At 33.9% G+C, this 27,015-nt stretch overlaps 2 protein-coding genes and 1 long non-coding RNA gene across 8 annotated transcripts in view; all 3 read left to right on the top strand.

Annotated features, from left to right (window-relative positions):
- The window catches only part of LOC127877485 (interaptin-like), a 67,813-nt gene extending 59,822 nt beyond the window's left edge, over nucleotides 1-7,991 (top strand). For 3 of the 5 annotated variants that reach the window (XM_052423413.1, XM_052423412.1, XM_052423415.1), the window contains 4 exons: nucleotides 4,674-4,845; nucleotides 5,167-5,247; nucleotides 5,568-5,654; nucleotides 5,984-7,991. In XM_052423413.1, the coding sequence (XP_052279373.1) occupies nucleotides 4,674-4,845; nucleotides 5,167-5,247; nucleotides 5,568-5,654; nucleotides 5,984-6,379 (736 nt within the window). In that variant the 3' untranslated portion in view covers nucleotides 6,380-7,991. The remainder of the gene's footprint in view (nucleotides 1-4,673; nucleotides 4,846-5,166; nucleotides 5,248-5,567; nucleotides 5,655-5,983) is intronic. The other 2 variants (XM_052423414.1, XM_052423417.1) reach the window with 2 other exon arrangements.
- A 912-nt stretch (nucleotides 7,992-8,903) lies between these two features.
- LOC127877487 (uncharacterized) lies at nucleotides 8,904-14,615 on the top strand. 2 transcript variants are annotated; one of them, XR_008048461.1, is made up of 6 exons: nucleotides 8,904-9,003; nucleotides 9,686-9,842; nucleotides 10,040-10,134; nucleotides 13,289-13,370; nucleotides 14,012-14,143; nucleotides 14,417-14,615. It is a non-coding gene; the product is annotated as an uncharacterized LOC127877487 (long non-coding RNA). The 2 variants fall into 2 exon arrangements; XR_008048462.1 differs by having other exon boundaries at nucleotides 8,947-9,003; nucleotides 9,693-9,842.
- An 8,990-nt stretch (nucleotides 14,616-23,605) lies between these two features.
- On the top strand, nucleotides 23,606-26,650 carry LOC127878664 (uncharacterized). The gene is made up of 6 exons (XM_052425192.1): nucleotides 23,606-23,634; nucleotides 24,700-24,776; nucleotides 25,174-25,241; nucleotides 25,530-25,610; nucleotides 25,893-25,973; nucleotides 26,331-26,650. Exons 1-6 carry the CDS (start codon nucleotides 23,606-23,608, stop codon nucleotides 26,595-26,597), a joined length of 603 nt encoding a protein of 200 aa, XP_052281152.1. The 3' UTR covers nucleotides 26,598-26,650.
- The last annotated feature ends 365 nt before the right edge of the window (nucleotides 26,651-27,015 follow it).

Genomic DNA, 27,015 nt, shown 5'->3' with positions numbered 1-27,015 from the left:
TTTATTTTTTTTGTCAGAAAGTTACATGCTTACGAGTTCTTCTCTTAGTCTACTTGCATCGTAAATATATTTTGCAATTTGAAGAAGTTCACATTTATTTGTAGTTGACATGAGCGATTTAAATTTGGTTAATGTTGGCCATCTACAGTAATATGATTTGAAGTAATTTCTTCTTAGATGTGAGTATAGTGGGCATGTTAACATGAAGTGATATTCGTATTCTATTAAATTTGTACAACATATTTTGCATTTTCGTTCTGCTCTCTCTATATTATAGTAACGTCCTTGTTCAATTTCTAGATTATGCGATGATAGTCTGAATTTACTTAGTGCTATTCTATATTTATTTTGTTTGATTATGTGCAAATACGGTTCAAATTCAAATTTGGTTTTAAACATACAATATGTGCTAAGTCTGCCAGATTGATTAATGTTACTTAACCAATTTTGTTTAAATTGATCTAATATTCTAATTTTTATGCTCTCTAATGATATAGTAATACGTTCTTGATTAATCCATAAATTTGTTAACCCTAATTGTTCTAACATTTCTTTTATTTGTGACGCCCAATTGTTTTTGTTATAATTGATTCCGTTGTCGGCGTCGTTTTTCAATAGGAGATAAACTTGTTTTAGAATACTATTTTCATTTAAATTTAAGATTTTTATCCAATATCGGAACATAATAATTTTTCTGTGTTCATGCATCGGGATCCTACCTAGTTCTCCGTATAATCCTACAAATATTAGGTCATTAAATATTTATTTGTTAACATAAACATAATATACCGAAATCGCTTTTTGGTATATTGAGAAAACTATTTAGAATATATAAATATTACAATAGTGCATGCTTTTGGCATAATGAGAAAACTATTTATACTATCGATATAGTAAAACCAATATTTCACATATACAATGTAGTATTAATGGTACCAATATTTCACATATACAGCATAGTATAAATGGTACATGTTATCGATGAAAAATGTTGACTAATGTACATATATATGCATTAACATAGTAAAACTAGTATTTCACATACACTCTTAACAAATAAAATGATGTATGTTATCGATGCGAAAAGTTGAATAATGTACATTTATACAGACAATTAGTTAAGTCAATTAGTAATTCAATTTTCATTGACGTTTGAAGCAATGATAATTATTTATTTTTTTTGTCAGAAAGTTACATGCTTACGAGTTCTTCTCTTAGTCTACTTGCATCGTAAATATATTTTGCAATTTGAAGAAGTTCACATTTATTTGTAGTTGACATGAGCGATTTAAATTTGGTTAATGTTGGCCATCTACAGTAATATGATTTGAAGTAATTTCTTCTTAGATGTGAGTATAGTGGGCATGTTAACATGAAGTGATATTCGTATTCTATTAAATTTGTACAACATATTTTGCATTTTCGTTCTGCTCTCTCTATATTATAGTAACGTCCTTGTTCAATTTCTAGATTATGCGATGATAGTCTGAATTTACTTAGTGCTATTCTATATTTATTTTGTTTGATTATGTGCAAATACGGTTCAAATTCAAATTTGGTTTTAAACATACAATATGTGCTAAGTCTGCCAGATTGATTAATGTTACTTAACCAATTTTGTTTAAATTGATCTAATATTCTAATTTTTATGCTCTCTAATGATATAGTAATACGTTCTTGATTAATCCATAAATTTGTTAACCCTAATTGTTCTAACATTTCTTTTATTTGTGACGCCCAATTGTTTTTGTTATAATTGATTCCGTTGTCGGCGTCGTTTTTCAATAGGAGATAAACTTGTTTTAGAATACTATTTTCATTTAAATTTAAGATTTTTATCCAATATCGGAACATAATAATTTTTCTGTGTTCATGCATCGGGATCCTACCTAGTTCTCCGTATAATCCTACAAGATTGGTTGATGTTTTTACACACAATAATTTGCGTAAAAATTTTGAATGTATTAGTTCTATGTCTTTTGCCATATGATTACCCCAAACTTCAGCAGAATAATTGAGAATTGGGGATATTAATACATCAAATAATTTGAGTTTCTCTTTTAATTTAAATTCATATTGATTGAACACGGAAAATAATTTATGCATAGCTTTTGATGCGTGTTCTGAGATGTTCTTTTGAGTTCTGTTCCAGTTTCCGTTTTTAAAGAAATTGACCCCTAAGTATTTAAAGGAATTGACAATTTCGAGCTTTTCGTTGTTTAAGAAGAAATCTATATTCGTATATCTGGTGCTTCTTTCAAATATCATGATTTTTGTTTTTAAGGTGTTTATCTTTAATTTCCATGTATTGCAGTATATCTCAATGTCCTTTAGCATAGATTGTAACGCGGCGGGTGAAGTCGCAAATAAAACTTGATCGTCTGCATAGAGTATTAGAAATAACTTTATTTCATTGATGGAAAATACATTGTCGATATTCGAATTGATATTGTTTAATATATCGTTCACGAACATCATAAACAGTAGCGATGAGCCGCAGTCACCTTGTTTTACTCCTTGGTGTGAGTATAGGATATCCGATAGCTCATTATTGTTTTTCACTACAGATCTGACCGTGGAATACATCGCTTTAATAGCATTAATAATTTTCGTGCTTATATTTTGTGAAGTGAGTTTTTGCCATAAGAATGGAAGATTGATTTTATCGTAGCATTTTTCATAATCTATAAAGGCACTATATAATTTATGTCCACTATGAATGACTTTTGCTATTATAGCTTGTAATAGGAAAATGCAGTCAGTAGTGCTTTTTCCTTTTTGGTAACCAAACTGATTTTTAATTATAGTTTCGTTTTTTTCTGTCCATTTTGTAAGTCGGTTGAAAATAATTTGCGAATATATCTTGGCAAGAATGTTGTTTAATGTTATACCTCTTTTTTTTTTAGCTGAATTCGTGTCACCCCCTTTAAATATAGGTACAATGTAACCTAGTCCCCAGCTTTCTGGATACTCGGCGTTGTTGAACAATTTGTTATAAAGTGTGTAGAGGTACGGAGCTATGATATCAAATGCGTTTTTTATAAGTTCTGCTGATATTTCATCTGGTCCACACGCTTTGTTGTTTTGTTGTTTAAACACTGCTTGATGTATTTCATTTAAGGTTATTTCGTAGTCTAAATCTGCATCGTTAATTAATGTATTTTCTGCATTTTCGTTATTAAAATTTTCATTTGTGGGTTGCGTTTCCCCTAATAGATTATTGAAATGTTCAAATAGGTCCGTTATCTGCAGATTGTTTTTCTTTTTCTTTTTATTTGTGTAGCTTTGTTTAACTGTCTTCCAAAATTTTCTAGGCTGGGATTTAGCAATATTTTCGAGTTTTTTGCCTTGGTTGATTTTATAAAGATATTTGACTCTATTTCTAATTTTATTATACATAGTTCTCCGTTGTGAAAAATGAATTCTGTTTTCGTCTGATTTACAACGGTTGAATACATTTCGTGCATTATTGAATTCGCGTTTCGATTCATGACACTCTTTGTTAAACCACGGTGGCTTTTGCTGTGTACTGCGATTATGTGAATTCAGATTACCCCCTTTAAACGATTTACTAAAAACTCGCGTTGCTTGCTCATGCATGAAGTTCGTGAGCAGATTTACCTGATCGACCGTACCCATGCTATTTAAATCACGAATTAATTACAGTGCAGTGCAATGTATACCATAACACACATTAAAGCGGGTATATACGATTTTTTATATGTGTTTAATTGTAATATATTGATAAAATATGTTACAATAACACAAAATAGGAAAGAAAATTATACATTAAAGCCGAATTTCATAAAATGCAGCAAAGACAAATTAGCGCCCCGAGCCGATAGTGACGTACATATTTTCCTACAATAACCGAAGCATTCGTCTTTGTATTAGGATCGGAGATAGTGTTCGTGTGTCGTATGAATATATATCGTTGCAGAATTTCAAATAAACCGTTAAACTAAGTTTAGATGCACATCGTACATGTATGGTATACATGCTGGCGAATTCGGCTGTACAGCCGTTTTCAATTTCAGAATTAAATATCTGGCTTATTTCGCATTTTTCGACACATATTCTTCTTAACTTTTATTTTAATTTATATTGAAATATATATATAATAAGTTTTTTTTACACAGTTTATAAAAATTCATAAATATTTGACTAAACCGTATATACCCGCTTTAAATTGACAACATCGTATTCGCATGTTAAATGCAAAGCATTTTGATAAAATAGGTTTAGACGAATATGAAACTTAACCTTGCATAAATCGCAAACTTAATATTTGTTAATAAACTATTACCTCAAATCAATATAATTTAAATTATCTAATGGTTCTTTGTTTGTAAAGCAACATTTTTACATACCTTGTTATATCATATTTGCGGTGTTTGCCTGAAACGAATGTACAATGCGAAAATGTGTACATATTTTTTATTAATTTGATTAACTATTTTCATGGTCCTGTTTTGTATAATCATACAATTTGTGAGAGTGAGGGTGTCGCTATTTTAATATTATCCGAAAGAAAATGGTCATGGTTTTGTGTATGCCTATAGTTACATATACATAAATATTCAAAGCCCCGATACGTGTATTGGTTATTGTTTTGTTTGTTTGATGAACTTCTATTAAATATTTTACATTGCATTTGTGGGTATCCTACACAGAGTTTTGAAAGACGATGCTCGCTTGAGAACGTATCTTGATCCCAGAGCCATCGCTGAACTGTACAAGAACCTTTATAAAAACGTTTGGCCCCGCACTTTTGACACAGCCAAAAACCTGACATTCGCTGGAAACGTGAAAAACGCTGTCAAGAATATTATAGAGTGTGTTGAGGTAAATGTTTAATATGAATATCTAAAAATATAGCTTTATGGTTATGTATCATATATTATTCTTGTATAGTTCATCTGAAATAATTTTGAAGCATCATTCGTCAGAAAAAAGATTAATAATTTAGTTGCTTTAAGGCTCTTTTCTTCATAATAGTTTTTATTCAAACAGATGAGAACAATGCCGGATATACTATTTCCCTCTATCACAAAAATACAAGAACAAACTGCGAAATAACCACTAGTATATAAAATAATTATTGTCTGCTAGCACATTACAACCACGCCTGTGTGTTAAACAATACGTTCCTGTTATTACTTTCAGATGGTCAATACATTTTGTAAAAAAGAGTGTGGAGAAATAAAGCGGCATTTTAAAGAAATGCTCGAAGGAGAATCAGTTGGTGTAAGAATGCTACATTTCAGTCTCGATTTGTTACATTTTCATCACAAAATATTTAATTGAATCACACATTTCTCTTATCTAATTATTAACATCCGTATCGTATCTTTTTGCGAAGTGAATATCTTGGGCCATATTTGCATTGTACGTAGCAAACCAAACTTAAAAACTAAAAGACTTTATTTTGTGAAGACTTCGATGAGAAATATTAACGAATACGAATAATCTATGGAAGTTTTGAAATATCTAATAATTTAATTTGACAATATTATAGCTTTAACAAATTCATATTTATTTCTTTATTTTATCGATTTATTTTTCAGTTAAAAGAGGAGGTTTTCGACGAGGCACGAATTATTCAAATAATAACTTCTGGTACATCGGAACTCGCCTTAGGTTTGCTTGTTCAGGTAAAAGCATATTATTACAACGCTTACAATAACCTGACGACACATCATTAAGTATAATACGCTTTTTATAGTAAATTACGCTGGAGTATACAAGCTTAATGCTGAAGACTTTGCGTATTCAACATTCCAAAATAATATTTTGATAGAAAATGCATTGGTGAAAAGAAACATACAACTTTATTATGTGTGTTTGGAAACAAAAAAAAATACAATTCACGGATTAAATTTGTCCTTAAGGCTAGTTGTATGCGCACGCTGCCACGCGATTACCAAACAATCATATAGTTATTATAATTTTATATTAACACATATATAATACAACATTTTAGGTATTCATGAAAACATTAATTCCTGGTTTTCAACTACAAAAGCTTGCACATGCATCTCCTGTATTCGTCCGAGAGTGTATTCGAATCTTCTGGCTGCTGAACTTGCAATGGCCACAAATCGAGGAATACACGATCAAAGGTGAAGATTTTGACAGAAACGTATACGAGGCGCTTACCGAGCAGGGTGACAAAGTCGAGTACGTTGTATGGCCTGCCCTCATCTACGACGAAACCGTGCTAGCAAAAGGGGTTGCCAAATGTTACCAGTCGTCAATCCTCACACAAGCATCTAGTCCTCCTTCAAAAGATGTTCACCAGGAAACGTCAGATGAAGAAGAGGGTATTTCGTCTGATGAAGATGAGTTTGAAGGAAACATGTCACGATATGAATATTAAAAGCTGCTCTAGCCGGTCTTGGTTTCACTACAGGAGTTCAATACAACGTTTATACGGAGGGAGAGCCAAACGACAGCAATGGGGGGCAAAACGGTTGCAGTATTTTTCCATCAGTCGACAATTTCTTTACAACGACATCACAAACAATTGCAGATCCGGTGCGCGCATTTGCATCTCATTTACAAACCAAAATGTTTGAACCTGATAACAAAGAGTCGGTAAATGATTGTGTATGCATTGTTTAAGCATTATGCGCATCAACTGAATCCTGTAGCATGTAGCACGATGCGTATGTAACATACAAATGTGTGGACATTCATTCGATATGTTTTTATTAATATTATTCAATTTGCATTTTGTAGCGAGTTTACTATCACAAATTCATGCCGTCTTACTAAAGAACATTTGTGTGTGTTTTTTTTCATTCCAAATAAGTAGCTTTTTGTTTAATCATTTGTTTGTGCCTTATAAACTTTTGTTTATGTATTTCCATAGTGATAATGAGTGATTTTCTCGTGTACGTTGTCATGTAATTTATGTAATTTATGAATTTGGTGATGAATACGATAATGCCCATTGCGCATTCAATACATTTTTGAGGCTTAACGAGATGTCCATCAACTAATGGTCCCAACAATTAATCAATCGAATTACTACATACACGCAATATGTAAAGATAAGAACAAAAACTTGAAAATTACAGATAGTCTATACACTATTTTCAAAGTGTGTACACATAAGGATTTAATATTCGTATAAGGTACACGTCTTTTAAATGGCCAACATCGCATGTATTTATTTAAAGTATGACATAAAACAGAGGTTATATGTTGTAATACGTAAATACATACACAATCATTGATAATGTTCAGTGTTTCACAAGAAAGCTAAGGGCACTGAATACAATTAATTATCCCTTACTCTCACAGTATCGGTCCTCCCCATAGTATTTTGCATTAAACGAAAAACCTTCAAGAATTGCTGGAAAGGTTAATGCTTTTCAATTTTCAGAAGTTGTCATTTAATTGATGGTTATGAATGTCTATTATGACGACCAGTCTAATTATTTCCGGTGTTCGTTGGTAAGTAGGTCATCTTTATTCCAGGGTGATGCTATGATTTGTTATTATGTAACACACAATTATGTTAGTTTGTATATGGATTAATAGTAGCTTAATCAAATGTTTTATATGCCGCTTATTTTTGAATAAAATATAAAAATGTTTTAAGAACAACATATGCAAGAGTTTCGTTTTTCTATTAAGTTACTTGTTTTAGGTAATAAGGAAATACGCATAGTAACAAATCATAGCAACCAATCAGAAGGGACGATTTTATGAGACAATTGTATATGAAATAGATTATTACAGGGAGCTAAGTCTAGCCAGTATAACATCAAAACATTGACGATTTAAATGCAGTTTTCGTTTTTATATCAAAGAATACACATTTAACTATAGAGTTAACATATGCGTGTTTTTGTTTTTGTTCACTTCTAATATTCGCATGTATTCATTAAGAGGCCCGATACTACGGATAGACATGCTAGTGTCTTGTTTGTTTGTTTTCAAAGCTACATTTTTATCATAATACAATAAATCAATACTCTTTGCGTATCTTTTTTTATTTAGCATTTTGTTGAAGCAAACATTATATTTTGTAACTATGTAAATGAACTGCTATGAACCGGATCTAAAATCGGTAGAAGGATATATCTCAATATATTATAAAATGACACAAGAGCCAAATGAATTACATGGCACTAAACCAAACGGTATTAAATGAAGATATCTCGCAATATGTGAATAAAATGTCAGATATTTTGCACGACCTAATTTTTTTTCATAATTGTGTCCTTTCAAAATAAAAAGTTCGTACAAACTTTAAGTATGATAATCTATAAGTTTAACAATAATCAAAAATAGCTTTGCCAAGGTTTTTGTTATTATTACCAAACTCTTAACAAAGTTTCTCCACGGGAAAATCAAGCATAGTTTTTAAATGCTATGTATGATTATGTATTCTAAGCAATGCGGGGAACAAGCATTCTGAAATCAGTACTCTGCTTATGAATTTCCGGAATTATATGGACACATTTAAACCTGACATGTATTTGGGTTATCGTCCTCAACTCGCTCTGTAAGCAATTTTCTTACTCGCATATTTCTACAATCAATGATTCGTACAACACCAACAAATTGTTACAGATTTTCTATACCATAGATCAATAACTTGTTTATATACTGTTGGAGATATTTTCTGTTGCGTAAAAAGGATCTGTTTCTTGAATGTTATAAAATGCATTTAATACATTTTTTGCAATACTTTCATAATAATTATTATCATTGAAAAAGTAAAAACAAATTAACACGGTATATTTTTTTTAAACGAAAGTATGGACTGGTTTAACATTAACGTACTTGCAAAATTATTGTTGACATTCTTACAACTACAGCCTTATTGGTTTAATCTCTATGTATTAAATCGTTTTAAATGACGGATAAACGCTACATGCGAATCGAACCTAACCTCAATTTTACAAGGAAGTAAATTGAGAAGTTTATTAATGGAAACTGGAATATCTGCATTTTTAACGAACGCTATTTTGTGATTTAATTGTTGAGGTAAAAAGTTAATTTCAGGTCATTTTGATGTTAAAATGTTATCTGTTAAGCAATTTTTCACATTAGCAACATAAAAACGCAGAGCTTAACCGCAGTATTAACATAAAATCGAACATACTATAAGTATGTAAATGTCATGATATAAATAGGAAAGTATTTTTGTAGTTTGACGGATTCATATTTAGGATACATACTTTAACAAAAGATAATATAAATTAAACTTTAAAATGACAAATATCTTAATACTTGTTCAATTGAAAATCACATTAAAAGTTGTTAGTGTATTGATATAAAATCGAAAGTAGCGTAGTTTTATAAGAGTGTATGCATTATTCAGAAAAAAATATTCAAATTTTATGCTTCATATTGTATCATGAGACGTTGAAAATGCCCTAAAAACTAAGTAGTTTTTTCTGATTCTAATAAAACAGGTAGAACAAAGCTAAACGTACAGTAACCGTTTATGTACAAACGTCATTACCTTTATTTAAGGCTTTGGTTCTTATATAACAGCTCTTTAAGTATTGTTAAACGTATCTTGATATCCACGACCAAACTTGTTGAAACCGTACTGCTTTTCTTTAAACGTTCTTGAAAAGTAAGCGAAAGTACCCTGTTTTTTTTTATATTCATATACTGTGATACAATAATAGCTTTTTCAATTTTATATCATTTCAATAAGTTTGTAGTGCACTCAAACACGTTGCAAGATGACAACTCGAGGGTAACAAGAACCAACAGTTGGAAACTCTATACAAAACTTGATTTCCGGCGTGGAGGACGTTCTTCGCACAGCTGGTCCGGCCAAAGATCAATTGATTGGACTTAAGTCTTATATAGTAAAGCATTCATACATTTAACAATGTGTGCATGTGGGTTTTAAAAATCATAATCATATATATACATGTTCCAAATGTAAATGTTCCAACTATAAATATTGGTACAATTTCATATGTTTCGTTCCTTTTCCATTAATGTTACGACGAAATAAAATATCGTTTCACGCATAACCATGGACTTGTGGTGAATCTTACAGAGACAATTACAAACGCAATATGCGGAAGAGGAACTCAAAGCCCTTAGAAGTGAGAATAACAAACTAAGAAACGAACTTATTATGCTGAAAACTAGGTACGTACGTTGTTTGTAGCAGCATGTTAAAGTTAGTATTTGATATCTTGCTAATTGTTTTCAAAATAGATAAAACCTTGATTATTAACACAACTTGAATAAAGGTTCAGAGGAGTTGTACGGAATGCCGTAAGGGCCATCGTGGTTACACATTAAAATCCAGAGGGCGACAATGCGATAGTACGATGGCGATAATGCGATAGTACGATGGCGACAATGCGATAGTAGGATGGCGACAATGCGATAGTACGATGGCGAAAATGCGATAGTACGATGACGACAGTACGATGGCGACAGTGCCATATAACGATGGCGACAATGCGATATTCATATCGTAGTGTCGCCATCGTATCATCGCATAGTCGCCATCTTACTATCGCGTTATCGTACTGTCATAATCGTATTTTTGCATTGTCGCCATCGTACTATCGCACTGTCGCCATTGTACTATCGCAATGTCGCCATCGTATTGTCGCACTGTCGTCATCGTATTATCGCATTGTCGCCATCGTACTATCGCACTATCGCCATCGTACTATCGCACTGTCGCCATCGTATTGTCGAACTGTAGTCATCGTATTATCGCATTGTCGCCATCGTCCTATCGCACTATCGCATTGTCGCATTGTCGCCATCGTACTATCACACTGACGCCACCGTATTGTCGCACTGTCGTCATCGTATTAGTGCACTATCGCATTGTCGCAACTTGAATTAAGGTTCAGAGGAGTTGTACGGAATAACGTAAGGGCCATCGTGGTTACACATTAAAATCCAGAGGGCGACAATGCGATAGTACGATGGCGATAATGCGATAGTACGATGGCGACAATGCGATAGTTGGATGGCGACAATGCGATAGTACGATGGCGAAAATGCGATAGTATGATGACGACAGTACGATGGCGACAGTGCCATATAACGATGGCGACAATGCGATATTCATATCGTAGTGTCGTCATCGTATCATCGTATAGTCGCCATCTTACTATCGCGTTATCGTACTGTCATAATCGTATTTTCGCATTGTCGCCATCGTACTATCGCACTGTCGCCATTGTACTATCGCACTGTCGCCATCGTATTGTCGCACTGTCGTCATCGTATTATCGCATTGTCGCCATCGTACTATCGCACTATCGCCATCGTACTATCGCACTGTCGCCATCGTATTGTCGAACTGTAGTCATCGTATTATCGCATTGTCGCCATCGTACTATCGCACTATCGCATTGTCGCATTGTTGCCATCGTACTATCACACTGACGCCACCGTATTGTCGCACTGTCGTCATCGTATTAGTGCACTATCGCATTGTCGCAATCGTACTATCGCACTGTCGCCATCGTATTGTCGCACTGTCGTCATCGTATTATCGCATTGTCGCTATCAAACTATCGCGTTATCGTACTGTGTTCATCGTATTATCGCCATCGCGCTATCGCACTCACGCCATCGTATTGTCGCACTGTCGTCATCGTACTATCGCATTGTCACCATCGTACAATCGCACTATCGCATTGTTGCCCTCTGGATTTTAATGTGTAACCACGATGGCACTAACGGTAATCCGTAGAGTGGCACCAGAACATATGTGTGTGTTATTTCCTGTTTTATATTAATAAATTCTACTAAGCAATGCATTAAGGTCAGTTTGTGGTAAATCTTAATACACTAAATTATCCATATACTTCTTAGATTCTGCTAGAACGTATGCTTTTTGTATGCGTGCTCTAATTGTCACTATTTTAAAATAAAGTAGGTATAATTAAAACAATCTATTTTACTTGGATACATGAAAATGATTACTTATTTATAGATAAACAAATACACAACAATTTTTTTTTAGATGTAATGGTAATTACATGCAGTAACTAATATATAAATCCCATAGACATTCTGATGATAAGTATGCCAAACGTGTTTGTGCATCCTAGAATATACTCAAGAAACATCCATCATGACAATTTGTTCTGCGAAAGTACGAGCTTGAGACATTTCAGCGAACTGGATATACAATACTAAAGCGATTTGTTTGCTAACGCAAACTCCGTATCAAAAGTTTATAAATCTTTTTTTTTTACATGTACGAAGGAAATCCATGCTTATACATGAACCTCTATATATACAGTCTTTACATGTGTTGCATCTTGACAATCGGGACATAAATAATACCGAAAAAGAATGTAAAGGGGCTTACAAAATGCAAATAAGGCTACCATTTTTTGCGTCGTCACATGGCGAGATTTCCATTCTGATCTTTTGGAATCCATCTTTTCGTGTGTCAATTGTCAACAACATATAGATAACTGTAATGAAGTGGGTGAAAATAGTTTGGTATGACCATAACTATTATTTTAATATTGCTGTTTTTGTATATGCATTTTCTGCGTGCTGAAAGTATGGTATGGTAATAAAGCTTGGTAAAACCACGGTCATGTTCTGGAACCACAAACAAAGATAAAGTCTTGACAAGGATTAATCACCAAATCATTTTACTTAACCCATGGCTTCCATTTGGACGATTATTGCTACGATTTTGTAATGATTTATTTATTTTTTATTAAGGCATGTGTTTTCTAAAAATATTCTCATTAGATTAAACATTATTTGTGTGTCCAAAAATGCTGCGTATTGTATTAATGTATGAATTAAATATCTTTGTACTGAGGTTTTGCGGTGTCTAATCAAGAGGAACATTCGTTGGTTACGCTGGAAGACTTAGTCATTGAGTTTTGTCCATAAAGAGTATTTTACGCTAAGAAATAAATATAACGACGGAAGCCATAACTATTTTGATACACATCTTTATACATTCATCATGAGATACGTCGGTTACAGTGAGACAAACTTTATCCATCCACAACAGTTCTTATATATATATGCCGACCATATGAGTTGTCCATGTTATGTTAACGAGAATAAAAAGGTTACGTCTTTTATATTTCAACAAACTGTTATCATTATTTGCTTCGATATATGTGAACTTGCCTCAATATATTAAATTATATAAAATGATGTTAAGCGAAAAGCATAATATTTAAATAGCTGTGAGTCAATTTATCATTCTTTGAATACACTTTACGGTAAACCATATATTGAGAAGCTCTGTCTACAATAAGTATTACAATTATGTTAATTATTTAATCCCCAGTGGTTGTGAATCGTTAGCAATGGTGTTCAATGATTTGGAAAGGGCAGTAAAAGTGGCAAAAGAAGAGGCGTACAAAATAACGGTAAAAAACAATAAAACAATAATATCTTAATTCACTATAACACATTGCATATGACGTCCTAGGTATTGAAATACGTTTTTGGGATAGCTTACTTTGATGAATGTTGACCTAACGTTCTTGCTATGATTTCAATTCCTGGAAATTTGACCGACAATATATTTGGATAAATGTTCTTTATATCAGGAATGCTTCAGCAATTACTAAATTTGATATGTTTAATAAATGTTGCAAACAGTTTGCGGATATACATTTGTAGATAATATCTTCGGATGATCATAAACATTAACATATAATATACGTTTTTAAATAATAAAAGATAATTCGTATGTTATTATCGGTTATAAAATGAAATGTGTATTTTATTGTGTCTTTATCACATTCCGAAGTAGATTTTATTCAATTGTACGCGCAGTTTTAACAGTACCGTAAACTCTCCGTAACGCATCGACATTATATTCCTTTTACATTTACTTCATGAATAAACTCTTTGCAATGCTAAGGATGTCACGTTACACAACATTATTGATCCTCTTGAATTATATTTAAAACATCTAAATACTTAAGTCAATGCATATAACCTTTTTGAAGGAATTATTTATTTAATTTGCATTTGATCACTCCATTATATATCAATCATAAAGAGCTCTAATGAAGAAGCAAACACCGGGATGGAAAAACTGGAAGAAATGAAAAAACAGTTTGAAGATCAGAATGAAGAACTCCGTATAATCAATAAAGAAAAATGCTCACTGCACGGTATTTGCGAAGGCAAGGTAATTGTTTAAACACACATTAAGCGAATCATACGTTTTTTAAATAGTAATTGCTTTTTGTGTATAGTTATGAACCATATCAACATTATTTTCAGGATATTAATTACATTCCGATTATATTGGTTCTATGTTAACAACAGTAATGTGGGTTACACGTTTTTTCGGTCATGGTTGTTTTATGTTAACAATTATTAACTATTATGCGTTTAAGTTTGTATGCTTAAGTTTAAACGGACTATTTTGTTTTTCAATTTTCAAAATTAAACATTTTAGGACAAACAGATAAGTTCACTCCGGACAACGTGCGAAAAACTTCAAACCGAAAGTGAAACACTAGAAAAACTAAATGAAGACAACCTCAAAATATTACAGAATGAAATAAATGAACTGAATGCAACTTTTTCAAAGCAAGTAGATGTACATCTAGTATTTGCTTTAAAGTGAAACATATAATTATATTCAGACCAAATAACTATGTCTTCACCATATTTTCCTCTGCCCTGTTTTCAATCAATACAATCGAAATAAATGTGTCAGGTAATTCGATTGAAACATGTTAATTAAAGCATATAGAAAATTTAAAAAAAACTGTCGCCGAAACAAGGGCAAAATGATAAACCTATTTATAAATCATAACACAATACATGTTGTATAAATCCTTTAAAAAAAGTCGACGTATTGACCATATGCTTCTTTCCCTTTTCCGATTCTGCATTACCATAGTAGGTGGTATTATTGATGACGTTGGAGCTAAACGGAAAGGTCACTTAAAATGCTAACACAAAAGAAAACCAATTTGAACGTCAGCGTTCTTTGACTTTTCCATAAAACACGATCACAACGAACACTTCAAATTTGGCCTCGTACTGAATTAAATTTCCGGTTGCAGCGTTGCTAACAAAAAAATATTTGGTCTAAAATTCATCTTAGAAATAAAAAATAATTAGAATAAAATTATTTGACAGCTTTATATGACGGTTTTATTGACGGTTAATATGGTATAATATTTTTGAAAAGATTAAATGGACACCCAACACATGTTGCTCGTTTTAATCTACGCTAAATATAATAATTATTTTTTATAATAATTATTTGTATCATTATATACAGTTTGGGCACTTTAATCGGGCGCGGAAAAATCAGTAGGGATAATAAAATCATTCTGAATGAAAGGTTCATGAATTATGCCATACGCATTCGGACCATAGAACTCTTGAAACTGAAAACTTGTTTACTTGCTTAAACGCCGATTACTATGAAAATACATATTAAATGGCGTTTTACAATAAGCTGAAAATAAAACAAGTTAAACAATATACAATGTATTAATAATAAACCAATGATAAATCTGGTAAAAGAGATAAAGTCGTTTTTTTTAAACATTGAACCATATACGGTATTTCGATTAAAATACATAATCTCAGAAAAGGGCATAAAAATCACGGTAAAGTTAAGTTTTTTAATTCTTCTGAAAATATTCTAAGGAATTCGATTGTCTAAGATCCTGAGGCAAGAAATTCCACAGTCTTGGCCCAGCGGTATGGAAGCTCCTGTCACTGAATGTCTTTCGCTCATTGAACGGAACGTCATATGGGGCCATGTTAGAGTCGCATGACCGTAGACCTTGTCTAATTGGAATATGTTTCGTGAGAAGTTCAGTGAGGTAAGTCGGGGCCTCATCATTTGAGCACTTGTACATGAATGTAAGTAGTTTGGAGATTTATCCTAGGTTTGATCGGCAACCAGTGCAACTCATATAACGCTTGCTTCGAAGTGTCAAACTTGCTTCGTTGTAAAACCAATTTGGCGCACATATTCTGAATTCGTTGCATTTTGTTGATTTCGCACTCTGCCACACCATACATAATTACGTTGCAATAGTCGAGGTGTGATAGCACAAGGGAAACAATGAGATTTTCTGCGGACTGTCTTGTAGGATACTTTCGTATGCTTTAGATCCTAAAATAGTTTAACATGGCAGAACGACATTTTATTGATACATGTTTTTTTGAAACTAAGGGATTCGTCAAGGAATGCACCAAGGTACCGAATAGTTGGCTCTCGCTGGATTATGTCCCCCGCGATGTCTACTTCATTCTTATGGATTTCCTGGAGTTGTTTCCGACTGCCAAACAGAATAAACCCATTGTTTGATGTGTTCATATTAAATTTATTTTCATTCATACAGTGGATAATAGTAAATGCGCATTTTTCAAGTTAAATGATTGCGTTCTTTTCGTTTGAAGTGGACGGCTTGAAGGTTGTCTTGGCAATGTGATGATCAGCAAATCCATATACTGAGACACTTAGCAAATTTCAAATTATAAGACGATTTTTGTTAATAGGTTTGATTGAATTTTTTTCTATCGTATACATTTTTGATTAAACAATATCAATACAGCATTTTTTCTATACAAATATGTACATTAAACGAGGATTTGTTCATCCTTTTATTTAATGCTTATTGTTTGGAGATAAAAACGCAATAGGCCTCTATAATCAACGCAAGTTAAGAGTGAATTCAAATTCCTTCTTTTAGTGTTTCGTTTCGTTTCGGGAATGTGTATAAATGCGAATAAATTCGTTTACTTATGACGCCATGATTATTATTCTTAGGCTTTAACAAATTCATAATACAAAGTACAGTTTTCGTTATTATTCAAAATGTGATTTAAATAGATATTTAACGTTCTTTTTGTTGGATAAACGAATAAAATACACTCTTAAATTTCTCCAAAATCGTGATTCTGCCTCATAGCTTGCGCTATAACTAATCACGTATCCCTTGAAAATGAATTGCCTTCAGAGATTTTATTTTTCTCGCCTCGTCATCTGAAAATAATACTTGAACTCTTTGCTACGCATCATGTGGATTGTGTTATACGTTTTTATCCTATTTTAAAATGAAAAGAAAATATTTGCGTGTTTTCGGGGTTTCTTTGAAAATAAAGATAGTTAATATGCGCTTGCGCGAATAAAAATATGTACAGTTACTAAATTTACTGAGAAAGCAAGCACATTTTATTTTAATTTATTTCGTTTGATTATTATTTTCATAGTAGTTACTTTTAAGGCGTTCATGACGTTCTATGTTTCATAGCAATTGAGATAAATATTCTTCATACAATTGCAATGTTCGATTTCAATAAATATTTGCCGTCGTTTTGATCGTGATTTGTTTGGGCTAATACTGGCAAATAGGAATAACGAACGCATTGGGTTTTAGCCGTCTAGAAACGAGCACGGTATATATTTATGTACGCAATGCGCGCTTTGTTTACTTCGAAACTTCAAAGTTACTGATATGGTAAAATGTCCTGGAAAACACGATGGCGGTTTATTTTTTAATTTAGTATGAACGAAAAAACAAAACCATTTTTGTTGGTTTTTATCAATTTTATCAATTCTTTCCAGACATTGTCTGGTAGTCACCTGGGCCCAATACGACTGTGAAAATCCCAAAGCAATTATAATTAACAAGTACTTTAGTTAATGATTCTTATATTTTAAAATTGCGGGTTAACAAGTGCGTGTTATTTGCACCTGCACTCTTTATGAATTACTAATATGAACAGTTACGCAATAAATGTATAAAAATATCTCAAATTACTTTGAAATTGAACACAAGTATTCTCTACTCAGTCTACTTGGAAAAGTAAATTGCATTGTTTCCCAAAGATGTTTTTAATAAATTATCACTGAGCAAAAAAATGGTAGTGTGTACAAGGAGTTAACATTATTTTTTATATAGATATGTTGATGTTTTGAAAACTTCAGTATTTTTTGTACAATAAAACATTCAGTTTGCTCTCCCATATGCATTTAATATTATCGTTTAATAAATGTACGTCATACAAAAAGTGATTACGATATCAACTCGTAATAAAATACATATTCACATATTCATATTGACCATGTGTCAATAGCGCAACATAACTGTTTACATTGCAGAAAAAAATATTAGAAGATCACTTGGAAAATACGACTGCAAAATATGATGCTCTTGTTTAGGAAAACCTCAAACTACAAAAGGATCTTTCAGAAGGGAGCAATAGGTATGACGTTATCTATCTGAATGTGTATGTTCATTTTAGTTCAGTCGTAGAAATAATATAATTTCAATTTAATACACGTATAATTTACATTAACTTAATTAAAACACACCTGTTATCAATATATGGGATTACTTTGGGTGAAGTTGTTCATTTCAGTTTAAACTAAACATAATGGTGTTGTTAAGAAGTTTCCCCGATAATGGGAATTTCCGTACTTTGCTGTTTACTGAGAATCATCCCCGATAATGGGAAATCCGTTATTTACTATTTCCCCGATAGTGGGAACAATATAAACGCCGAATACCCGCATTTAGTATGAGCATTTATTAACGATCCAAAATATATTTACAATCCTTGTGTCAATCCAGTACATCACTAAGTAACGACGTCACGTCTTTTACGTTACGTCAATCGACGTCACGTCATGGAACCAATCCGCTGGTACCAATTAAACGTTCAAATCTAATATCCATTTTCCCCTCCATCAAAATACAGTTAATTTTGATAAATATTGTAAAACAAAATTTTAAATAAAAAATTGAATACATAAAATAATAGTATGTTCTTTTCGATATTCTTATCATTAATTGTCCAGTTCTAACGGGCATAGCTTTGTCAACAATCTCGTCACGGTGCTGCTTCCAACCTGAATTTTTACGACTCACTCGACCGTCTTGTCCTGGATAAACCTCAAGTATCCGCCCTGGTGGCCAGTTTCCCCTCGTCGTTTCCGGAGTAATCTCTCTCAGGATGAAACCACTCTCGTGCTGAATTGGTAAGTGAGTGGTTTTCAGCAGCTAATGGAAATACGCTGAGATTTTCCCTTGCGCGTTGCTGTAAGACATACTGTGCTTAGAATGGTGATGAATTTACAACGAACACGACTCTATCAAATTCGTAGATATCGCGACAACGGTTATGATTCATTCCCCTCCATAGGAATCTGTGATATGGCTTGTCCGCGTGATCGATGCCTATTCTGAGATACATCTCGGCTATGTCGCAAACTACTGCAACGTGATGCTTTCTGAATCTTAGCAAAACGTCAAACAGATCGCGCTGTAGCTTTTGGCCTTGGTGTATTTTATCATTTAGTGATACGTCTTCAAATTTTGCTGCAGCATCGAACACGATTCTGTTTTTTGTTTCATCTTTATCTAGCCTCAGCACAGGAAAATGTGGTAGAAACCACTTTGAATTGGACACTTCAGAATCCGGAACTTTTGACATGTACCCTTTTCTACGTATTGTTTGATGATTTCGCTGTATGCTTTAGCTACCTGAGGACATTGTTTGAGTCTTTTATCTGTGTTCTCTAACCTATTCAGTGCCATTTTGTAATTGTTCGGCATAACAGTTATCTTGCTTTTCCATGGAATGGCGACGCGATACATCTGATTTTCGAATATGCACGACTGTTTTACTGCTTTAAGTGCTTGTTGCTCGCCAATGTTAACGACATACGTTTCAGTTGATTCCCGTTCAACTTCCCAGAATTTCTTAAGAATTAGGTTTAGATTCTCGATTTCCGTTATGTCTCTTTTAAAGTATGTTCGGGCATAATTTGTTTGTAGAACCGGCGTTAAAGTTGAACATGGATAACCGATGCATGTCCATTCGAGTGGTTTAAGACGCGCTATTGGGTCCCCTGTTATACCTCTTCTTTCTTCCAGCGCATAATGTAAATCTGCACAATCAAGTCCAATTAAGATATCCACAATAGGTCTGGTCGCAACCTTTGGAAATGTTACGTCACGAAGATGTGGCCATTTTCTTTGGTACTGATTCCAATCAACAAAGTTCATGTCTCCTGTTACTTTGTTAGCTGTATATGCTGCTACATTTATCTTTTCGCTTCCGTTGACACTTCTTATTTCGAATCCAACTGGTCTAGTTTCAAAAGTCTCGACTTGACCATTCAGAACATTGACCTTGACCTTTTCCGTTCTACCTTTACAGTCGAGTTCTGCCGCTACGTCACAATTGATAAACGTTTTTGTACTTGAGTCATCTAGCAATGCGTTTACAGTTATCGACCGATTTCCATTTGCGAGAATAACTGGAACTGTCCGGAGCCCTACTAAATCAGATCTGGTATAACTTTTTGCTGTCAAATATGTTGCCTTTTTTTCTTCCGTAGGATATTGGACTTGACGGTCAGTAGCGTTTGAATGCATGCTCTTTTGCGCATCTCTGTGTAACAGTCTGTGATGCAGCTCTTTACATCCATTTTGTCCGCATTGTCTACATTGACGGCATGACTTTCCGACATGATTTAACCCAAGGCAACGATAGCAAAGATGAAGTTGTTTTGCTTTTTCCAACCGTTGTGAAAAGTTCATTTCTTTGAAATTGTCACAGTTCCATGCCTCATGCTGTTTGTCACATACTCTGCATTTAAACATTTTCACGCTTTCTCCGTAACCACCAAAAAACGTTCTTTGATTTTTATAGTTCGTCTTTTCCGAAGTATGCTCTGACATCAAATATCCTGACATTCCTTAAATGGTCTCTGACGCGATAGTTTGGAATTCTGCCTCTTGAATAACCCATGTCCGTAGCGACAATACTGACTCATTGTGTTGACCCTCAAAGACACAACGATGGTATCGTGCCAAGAGTGGTTCTGGTAATTTCCTTTTTAATTTTATATATAAATTAGCCACTTCCAAGTTCGTGGTGTTGATCCGCTTCCTGCAAATTAATTATTGTTACGTCTAATAGATCGGCAAATTGTTCTAGGTATTTTGCGTTGGCAATTCGGATGTTTTCAAAGTGTTCAAGTTCTACTCGGTAAATTGCTATCTGTCGACGCCTGCCCCCATATTTCCTTTCAAGTCGATCTTATGCCGCTTCATATGCAAACGCCGAGTGCCCAAGATTTTCAATTACCTTTAACGCTTCGCCATATGAGTGCTGTCTAAGCTGAAGAAGTTTGTACTCTGCTGTGGCTGGCGCTCTGTCAATACAAGCAAGGAATGCTTCTTTCCATGATTGGTAGACTGGCTAATTACCATCGAACACTGGAATCTCCACACGTTTGAGTTGCCTCCAAAGGTCTTGTCCTAATGTATGATCGATTCCTGAAATTATAGTATTGCCTTCTTCACACTCATCTTTGTTGTTAGAGGCATTAGGTGCTTCACGCCCACAATCGTTTTGCCCATCGAACCCGGCCCTTTTACGCCACATACTTGGAAATTTGTCATTCTGTCGCACAGTTTCATGTGAAGCCGGCCGGTCTCTCGAAATATAAAGTTTACTCACCGTGTCCTGCGACAACGCTTTGCTTACTTGCCTTGCTGTTTCACTTCGTAGATCGTTTAAATAGGCACAGGCATCTTCCGTTGTTTTTTTATATTCAAGTTCAATCTTTTCCCTTTCCGAAATTACTATTTTACTTTTTTCAAATTCATCTCCTTTCATGTACATATTGGATAAACTATCAAGCCCTTTTATAACTTCGTCCATCGCAAAATCCAACTGCTTGCAAGCGTCGTTCACTGTCGCTTCGTGCATTTCCCTCCAAATGTGACACTACCTTTTTTCTTGCTCTGGTAAAATTAGTTTTCAGTCTTATTTTCTCCTTCTTCAACAAATTCTCTGTCGTTAAATATTCAACAGGATCCATCGCTAACTCAATTTAGAAACCTCGCTCTTCTACCAAATGTTAAGAAGTTTCCCCGATAATGGGAATTTCCGTATTTTGCTGTTTACTGAGAATTATCCCCGATAATGGGAAATCCGTTATTTACTATTTCCCCGATAGTGGGAACAATATAAAGCCAAATACCCGCTTTTGGTATGAGCATTTATTAACGATCCAAAATATATATATAATTCTTGTGCCAAGCCAGTACATCACTAAGTAACGACGTCACGTCTTTTACGTTACGTTACAAATCGACGTCACGTCATGGAACCAATCTGCTGGTACCTGGTACTGGTGTGTGTGTGTGTGTGTGTGTGTGTGTGTGTGTGTGTGTGTGTGTGTGTGTGTGTGTGTGTGTGTGTGTGTGTGTGTGTGTGTGTGTGTGTGTGTGTGTGTGTGTGTGTGTGTGTGTGTGTGTGTGTGTGTGTGTGTGTGTGTGTGTGTGTGTGTGTGTGTGTGTGTGTGTGTGTGTGTGTGTGTGTGTGTGTGTGTGTGTGTGTGTTTGTGTGTGCGTGTGTGTGTGTGTGTGTGTTTGCGTGTGTGTGCAGGCGTGTGTGTGGGGGGGGGGGAAGAAATATCGCAAGATCTACAGTCTTAACATGATGTTTAATATGTAATGTCGTTTGATTGTTAAATTTCATTGACTGCTCTGACTAAAAAGGTTATCAGAGCTATGATGCTTATATAGTTATTACCCTTTATTGTATTATTCTGAATGCATATTTTGTATATTACCTTTACCTACGTGTTATGAAATAGTAAACGTAGTAAAATGTTATCAAACTACTATCAGTAACAATAGTATTACATGCAGATTGAAAAATACCAAGAAGAACATACACCCTGATGTCGAAGATTATAGTGACTGGTTTGATCCTCTTACGGTTGCTGAACTCTACAAGAACTTGTACGACAACCACTGGCCCGATGCTTACGAAACAGCCAAAACACTATTTTCATACGTTCGTAGTTAACGTTCCATCGTCGATGAAGTTCGCACGATTTTTGAGGTAAGATTCGCTTTTGATATAAAATTCAATATTATTAACATCTTATCCGCGAGTTCAACTATTCAAAGAATTAAATAAGTACATACCTGAAATTGTTATTATGTTATTGTCTATCCATTAAAATGCAGTATAACTATTGTTTTCGTATAGCCCCCTCCATAAAACCCATATCACAAAACTATTTTTTCAAAACCTTACTGAATTTTTACAGGAACTGAAAAAATGTTTTACCTCGTTTATTTCTGTCGGCAGTGTGTCTCTCCGAAAACAATGGGTCATTCGATAACTCAACATAAATACATGCTCACGTCTTTTGATAAATTAAATGATAGAGGTTTTGTAACAGACATTGGTAGCTGAGTCCTTCCGTTTCTCCCTCCCTCTCATCCATCGGTCAGCAGAAAAGTAAGCAATTTTAAAATGAAAGAACTATTGATGTCCTTTTTAGTCATATTAATATACGCTTTGACCCCCCCCTCCCCCAAAAAATATATACAAAATTGCTACACAAGTTTTTTTAACTGATCCTCGTTGGATGGAAGGTACTTTATAACATAACAAACGTTTACCGAAATCAAAGTTGTTGTTTCAAGATTACCGCGACAGCCTATTGATGGTCATAACTATGTAACTATCTACTCAAATTTGATGATTTGTTTTGTCCGTAACTAGGTTTCCGAGGGCAAAGAACACATTTAGATCATACGCCTTAGTGTAAGTTTATTATTATACACAAAAATCAAACATGCCGTCCAACATCGCCATCGACCACAAGTAAATTACTTTTGACTCAAACATGATGATTTTTATTTAAAACGTAATGGTTTTGGAGACAATGAACAGTTTAATTGAATTGTTGATATACCTATGCAGTTGAATAATCATGAACCCCAATTACATTCAGCTGTCTACTAGCACCTGATACACAACCACCTTTGTCCATAACTTGTCTCAGAGCGTTAAATTGTAATACTCCTTCTCCTCAGTTCCGACCTCTTGTGAATTATTCGGATTGTCACATTTTTTTCAGTTTGGTTTCGCAAGTTTCAAGGGCTGCATCGAAAGGGTTTACATCCTGAAGAACAGTTCCATTGAGGATTGTCAATAGTTCTTCACGTTCAGCATGGTTTTAGGTCATGATTGAAATGATTTGATCGTTGTTCTGTTTCATTAAAATTTCATTCTTTTTCATATTATTTGCCATCACCATCCATACCGTGATTTGATAGCATTCGCCATGGAATACTGTTGCATGTGATGTTGGAGGAAGTTGTGCAGGGGTGACGAATGTTTGGCAGCAGCCATTTTCTTCCTGAAAATAGCATAGTCTTGTCTGCTTTACAAAGTGTGTTGATGACTTTAAAGAGAGCAGTAAGATGGGGGCTTAGTTCATATGACGTCTTCAAGGGAAATATAATTAGCTGTCTTTTCTCTAGAATTTATCAGCTAAGGCCCACTCTTCTGTCTCTAATGATCTTGTTCCCAACCGCCTAAAATGAATACACACTCACATTTGCCCCAGCCACTATCTTATTGACAATTTTTTTCAAAGTAGGATAATATATGTAGGGTTAGCAATCTGTAATTTTGTCTGCATTTCCTCAAGATTAGAAGCACCTCTTTTTTGCGCGCCTTAGTTGAGTCTTTTTGTTGTGGACTTATAGTATAGGTAATGCCTGTGAAATTCTACCTCACGCTGTTGTAGTCGGATGTTTCACGTATAAATTGTGTCCAAAGGTTTGAAATTTCCCCAATCATCCACTGCGCTATTTAGAACACCTGTTTTCTTTAGAGATCTCATGCATATTTGCTCAATGACAAGATCACTTCTTTGCTCAGCCCAGCACTGATTGCTCCTACGAGAAACTTGAACACCATCCACTCCTTTGATGCAGATAAAAATAAGCAGATCGCAGGTAATTGAAGTGCCCAGCTGCAGTAAAGACGGGTAGACAATATGACTCTGCCTGCAAATGCAACAGCAGATACCCAGTACGATCCGCCTTGATTAACACCCTTGTCACGCTAACCATGAGCTGATAATTCTAAGTTGGCCCGTCTTTGACGTCTGGGCTAGTTAACGTTTCTTCTTCTCTGTAGTAGTCTCGAGTTTGATAAAAACTTCAAAACATGTAACATTTGCTCAAGTCGTCTCGGCATGATCTAGGGGTATCGGAATCTCGATATATTCCTGGGTCATTTTGGCTAAAAGCTGGGTTTGTAGGAGCTTGTAAACAAGAAGATGGTCCCGCAAAGCTCTGTTAACAGCATTCCTTGTCATAGTGTCTACAATTGCATTTTCCCAATGGACAGTCTTAAGTATTTATTTGAAACCGAATCCTTCCATGAGGGGTCCTATAGCCCGTAGCACGTTCATACGTGTATGAAAACATCCCAACATCAGAACAATGTTTTTCAGGAAACTACTTTGTCTCAATGAAGGCAGCCCTCTACCGTCCTAGGATCAGTTAAATTTCATTTTGTAGCAATTCTTTGGAGATTGATAGGGTATTTAATGACCCGACTTTTTTTAACAGATACATTTGGGATTTGAATATTTCCATATAAAGGGTTATTTTTTATATTTATGTAGAACAGACAAAATGTTCAGAGTTTTTACTTTTAGCGGACTCGTGTAATTATTCATCATCTTATCTTATGAATTTTAGAAAGCAAATACATTTTGTAAAGAAGAATTAAACAGACAGAAGATAATCCTTAGAGATATTCTCAAAGAGAAGTCAGTCGATGTAATCAAATATTGTAATTGTTTGAATATTATATTTTCTACAAATCAAGTATACCTTTCCCCTAATTGCTTTTATTCTGATATTAATTTGTTTGTTTTGACTGCCAAAAAATACCATTTTTCTCAATTTGTATTTATATCAAATATGAAATTTTGATTAAGCTAAATTTTAATTACACTGGATAATTAATTTTGACTGTAGTTTTTTAGCTTTGTAGTACGAATACGGAGTAGTTAAAACAGAAAATATAGTTAAACTAGCTTATTTAATTGATGATTATAGGGTAATCATCCAGATGTGGCAAACTTGACAAAACTGATTAAAACAGGGACAACGGACTTTTCTATTGGTTTAGTTTTTCAGGTAAATAATTATACAAATACAATCCTAAAAACTTTTGAAATACGTTTGTGTGTATAATTATAATCATAGACATCCCATAAGAGAACGTTTAACATCTCTGCTAACAATTTATAAATCTACCCATTTCAAATGGCTGTTGATTATTACCAAATATGTCCTTTAACTTGTCCGTACTGTAACGTCTTCATCCCTAAAAGGATTATAAAAAACTTTGTTCAACTGTTATTAATTTGTGCAAATAGGGTTTCTGTATAATATGATCATGCCATAGAGGATTTAAAAATTAACTGGTATACATGTTTGCCTAAATGACACGGAGTATCTTTATCTACTGTCCGTCTCTTTTCTTATATGCAGGCATTTCGTAAAGAAATCGCTGCGGATTACTATCCTTGTCCCAAGATTATAAACTCATCCCCTATATTCACTAGAGAATGTGTCAAAATATGTTGGTTGGCAAACCTCTCTGCGCCACCAATTTCGTCTTATGCAAAGAAAAGGGGTGACGATTTCGACGAAAACTTCTTCCGTGAATATACATGCAAAGGTAAAAAGGTTGACTTCGTTGTGATGCCAGCACTTGTTAACAAAGATGGCGATGTGGTTGCTAAAGGTGTTGTTTAATGTAAACCATGAACGATGTTTGAGTGTATTTAACGCAAAAACTGTTGCGAAATAATGGCGTTTCAAACGTTTAGAAATTGAACATTTTCATATTTAATCAGTATATATATATATATATATATATATATATATATATATATATATATATATATATATATATATATATATATATATATATATATATATATATATATACTTTATATATATATATATATATATAATACTCATTTCATTACTATGTTTATTGAAATAAAAAATATAGAATAAGAGACACAATTAAGCACTTGTTCGGCTCGTTCATTTTTCCTTCTTATTATTCTTATGCCAGTGTTCTTACCACCAATTCGACGTTTTCTCTTAATAATATTAAACGTTGGTGAATAATGGAATTCTACGTGTTTCTCGAATTATAAGACAA

Source organism: Dreissena polymorpha, chromosome 4 (assembly GCF_020536995.1).
Source record: "Dreissena polymorpha isolate Duluth1 chromosome 4, UMN_Dpol_1.0, whole genome shotgun sequence".
Taxonomy (NCBI): domain Eukaryota; kingdom Metazoa; phylum Mollusca; class Bivalvia; order Myida; family Dreissenidae; genus Dreissena; species Dreissena polymorpha.
The sequence above is the reverse complement of the archived record's forward strand: the minus strand, read 5'-3'. Positions and strand labels throughout refer to the sequence as shown.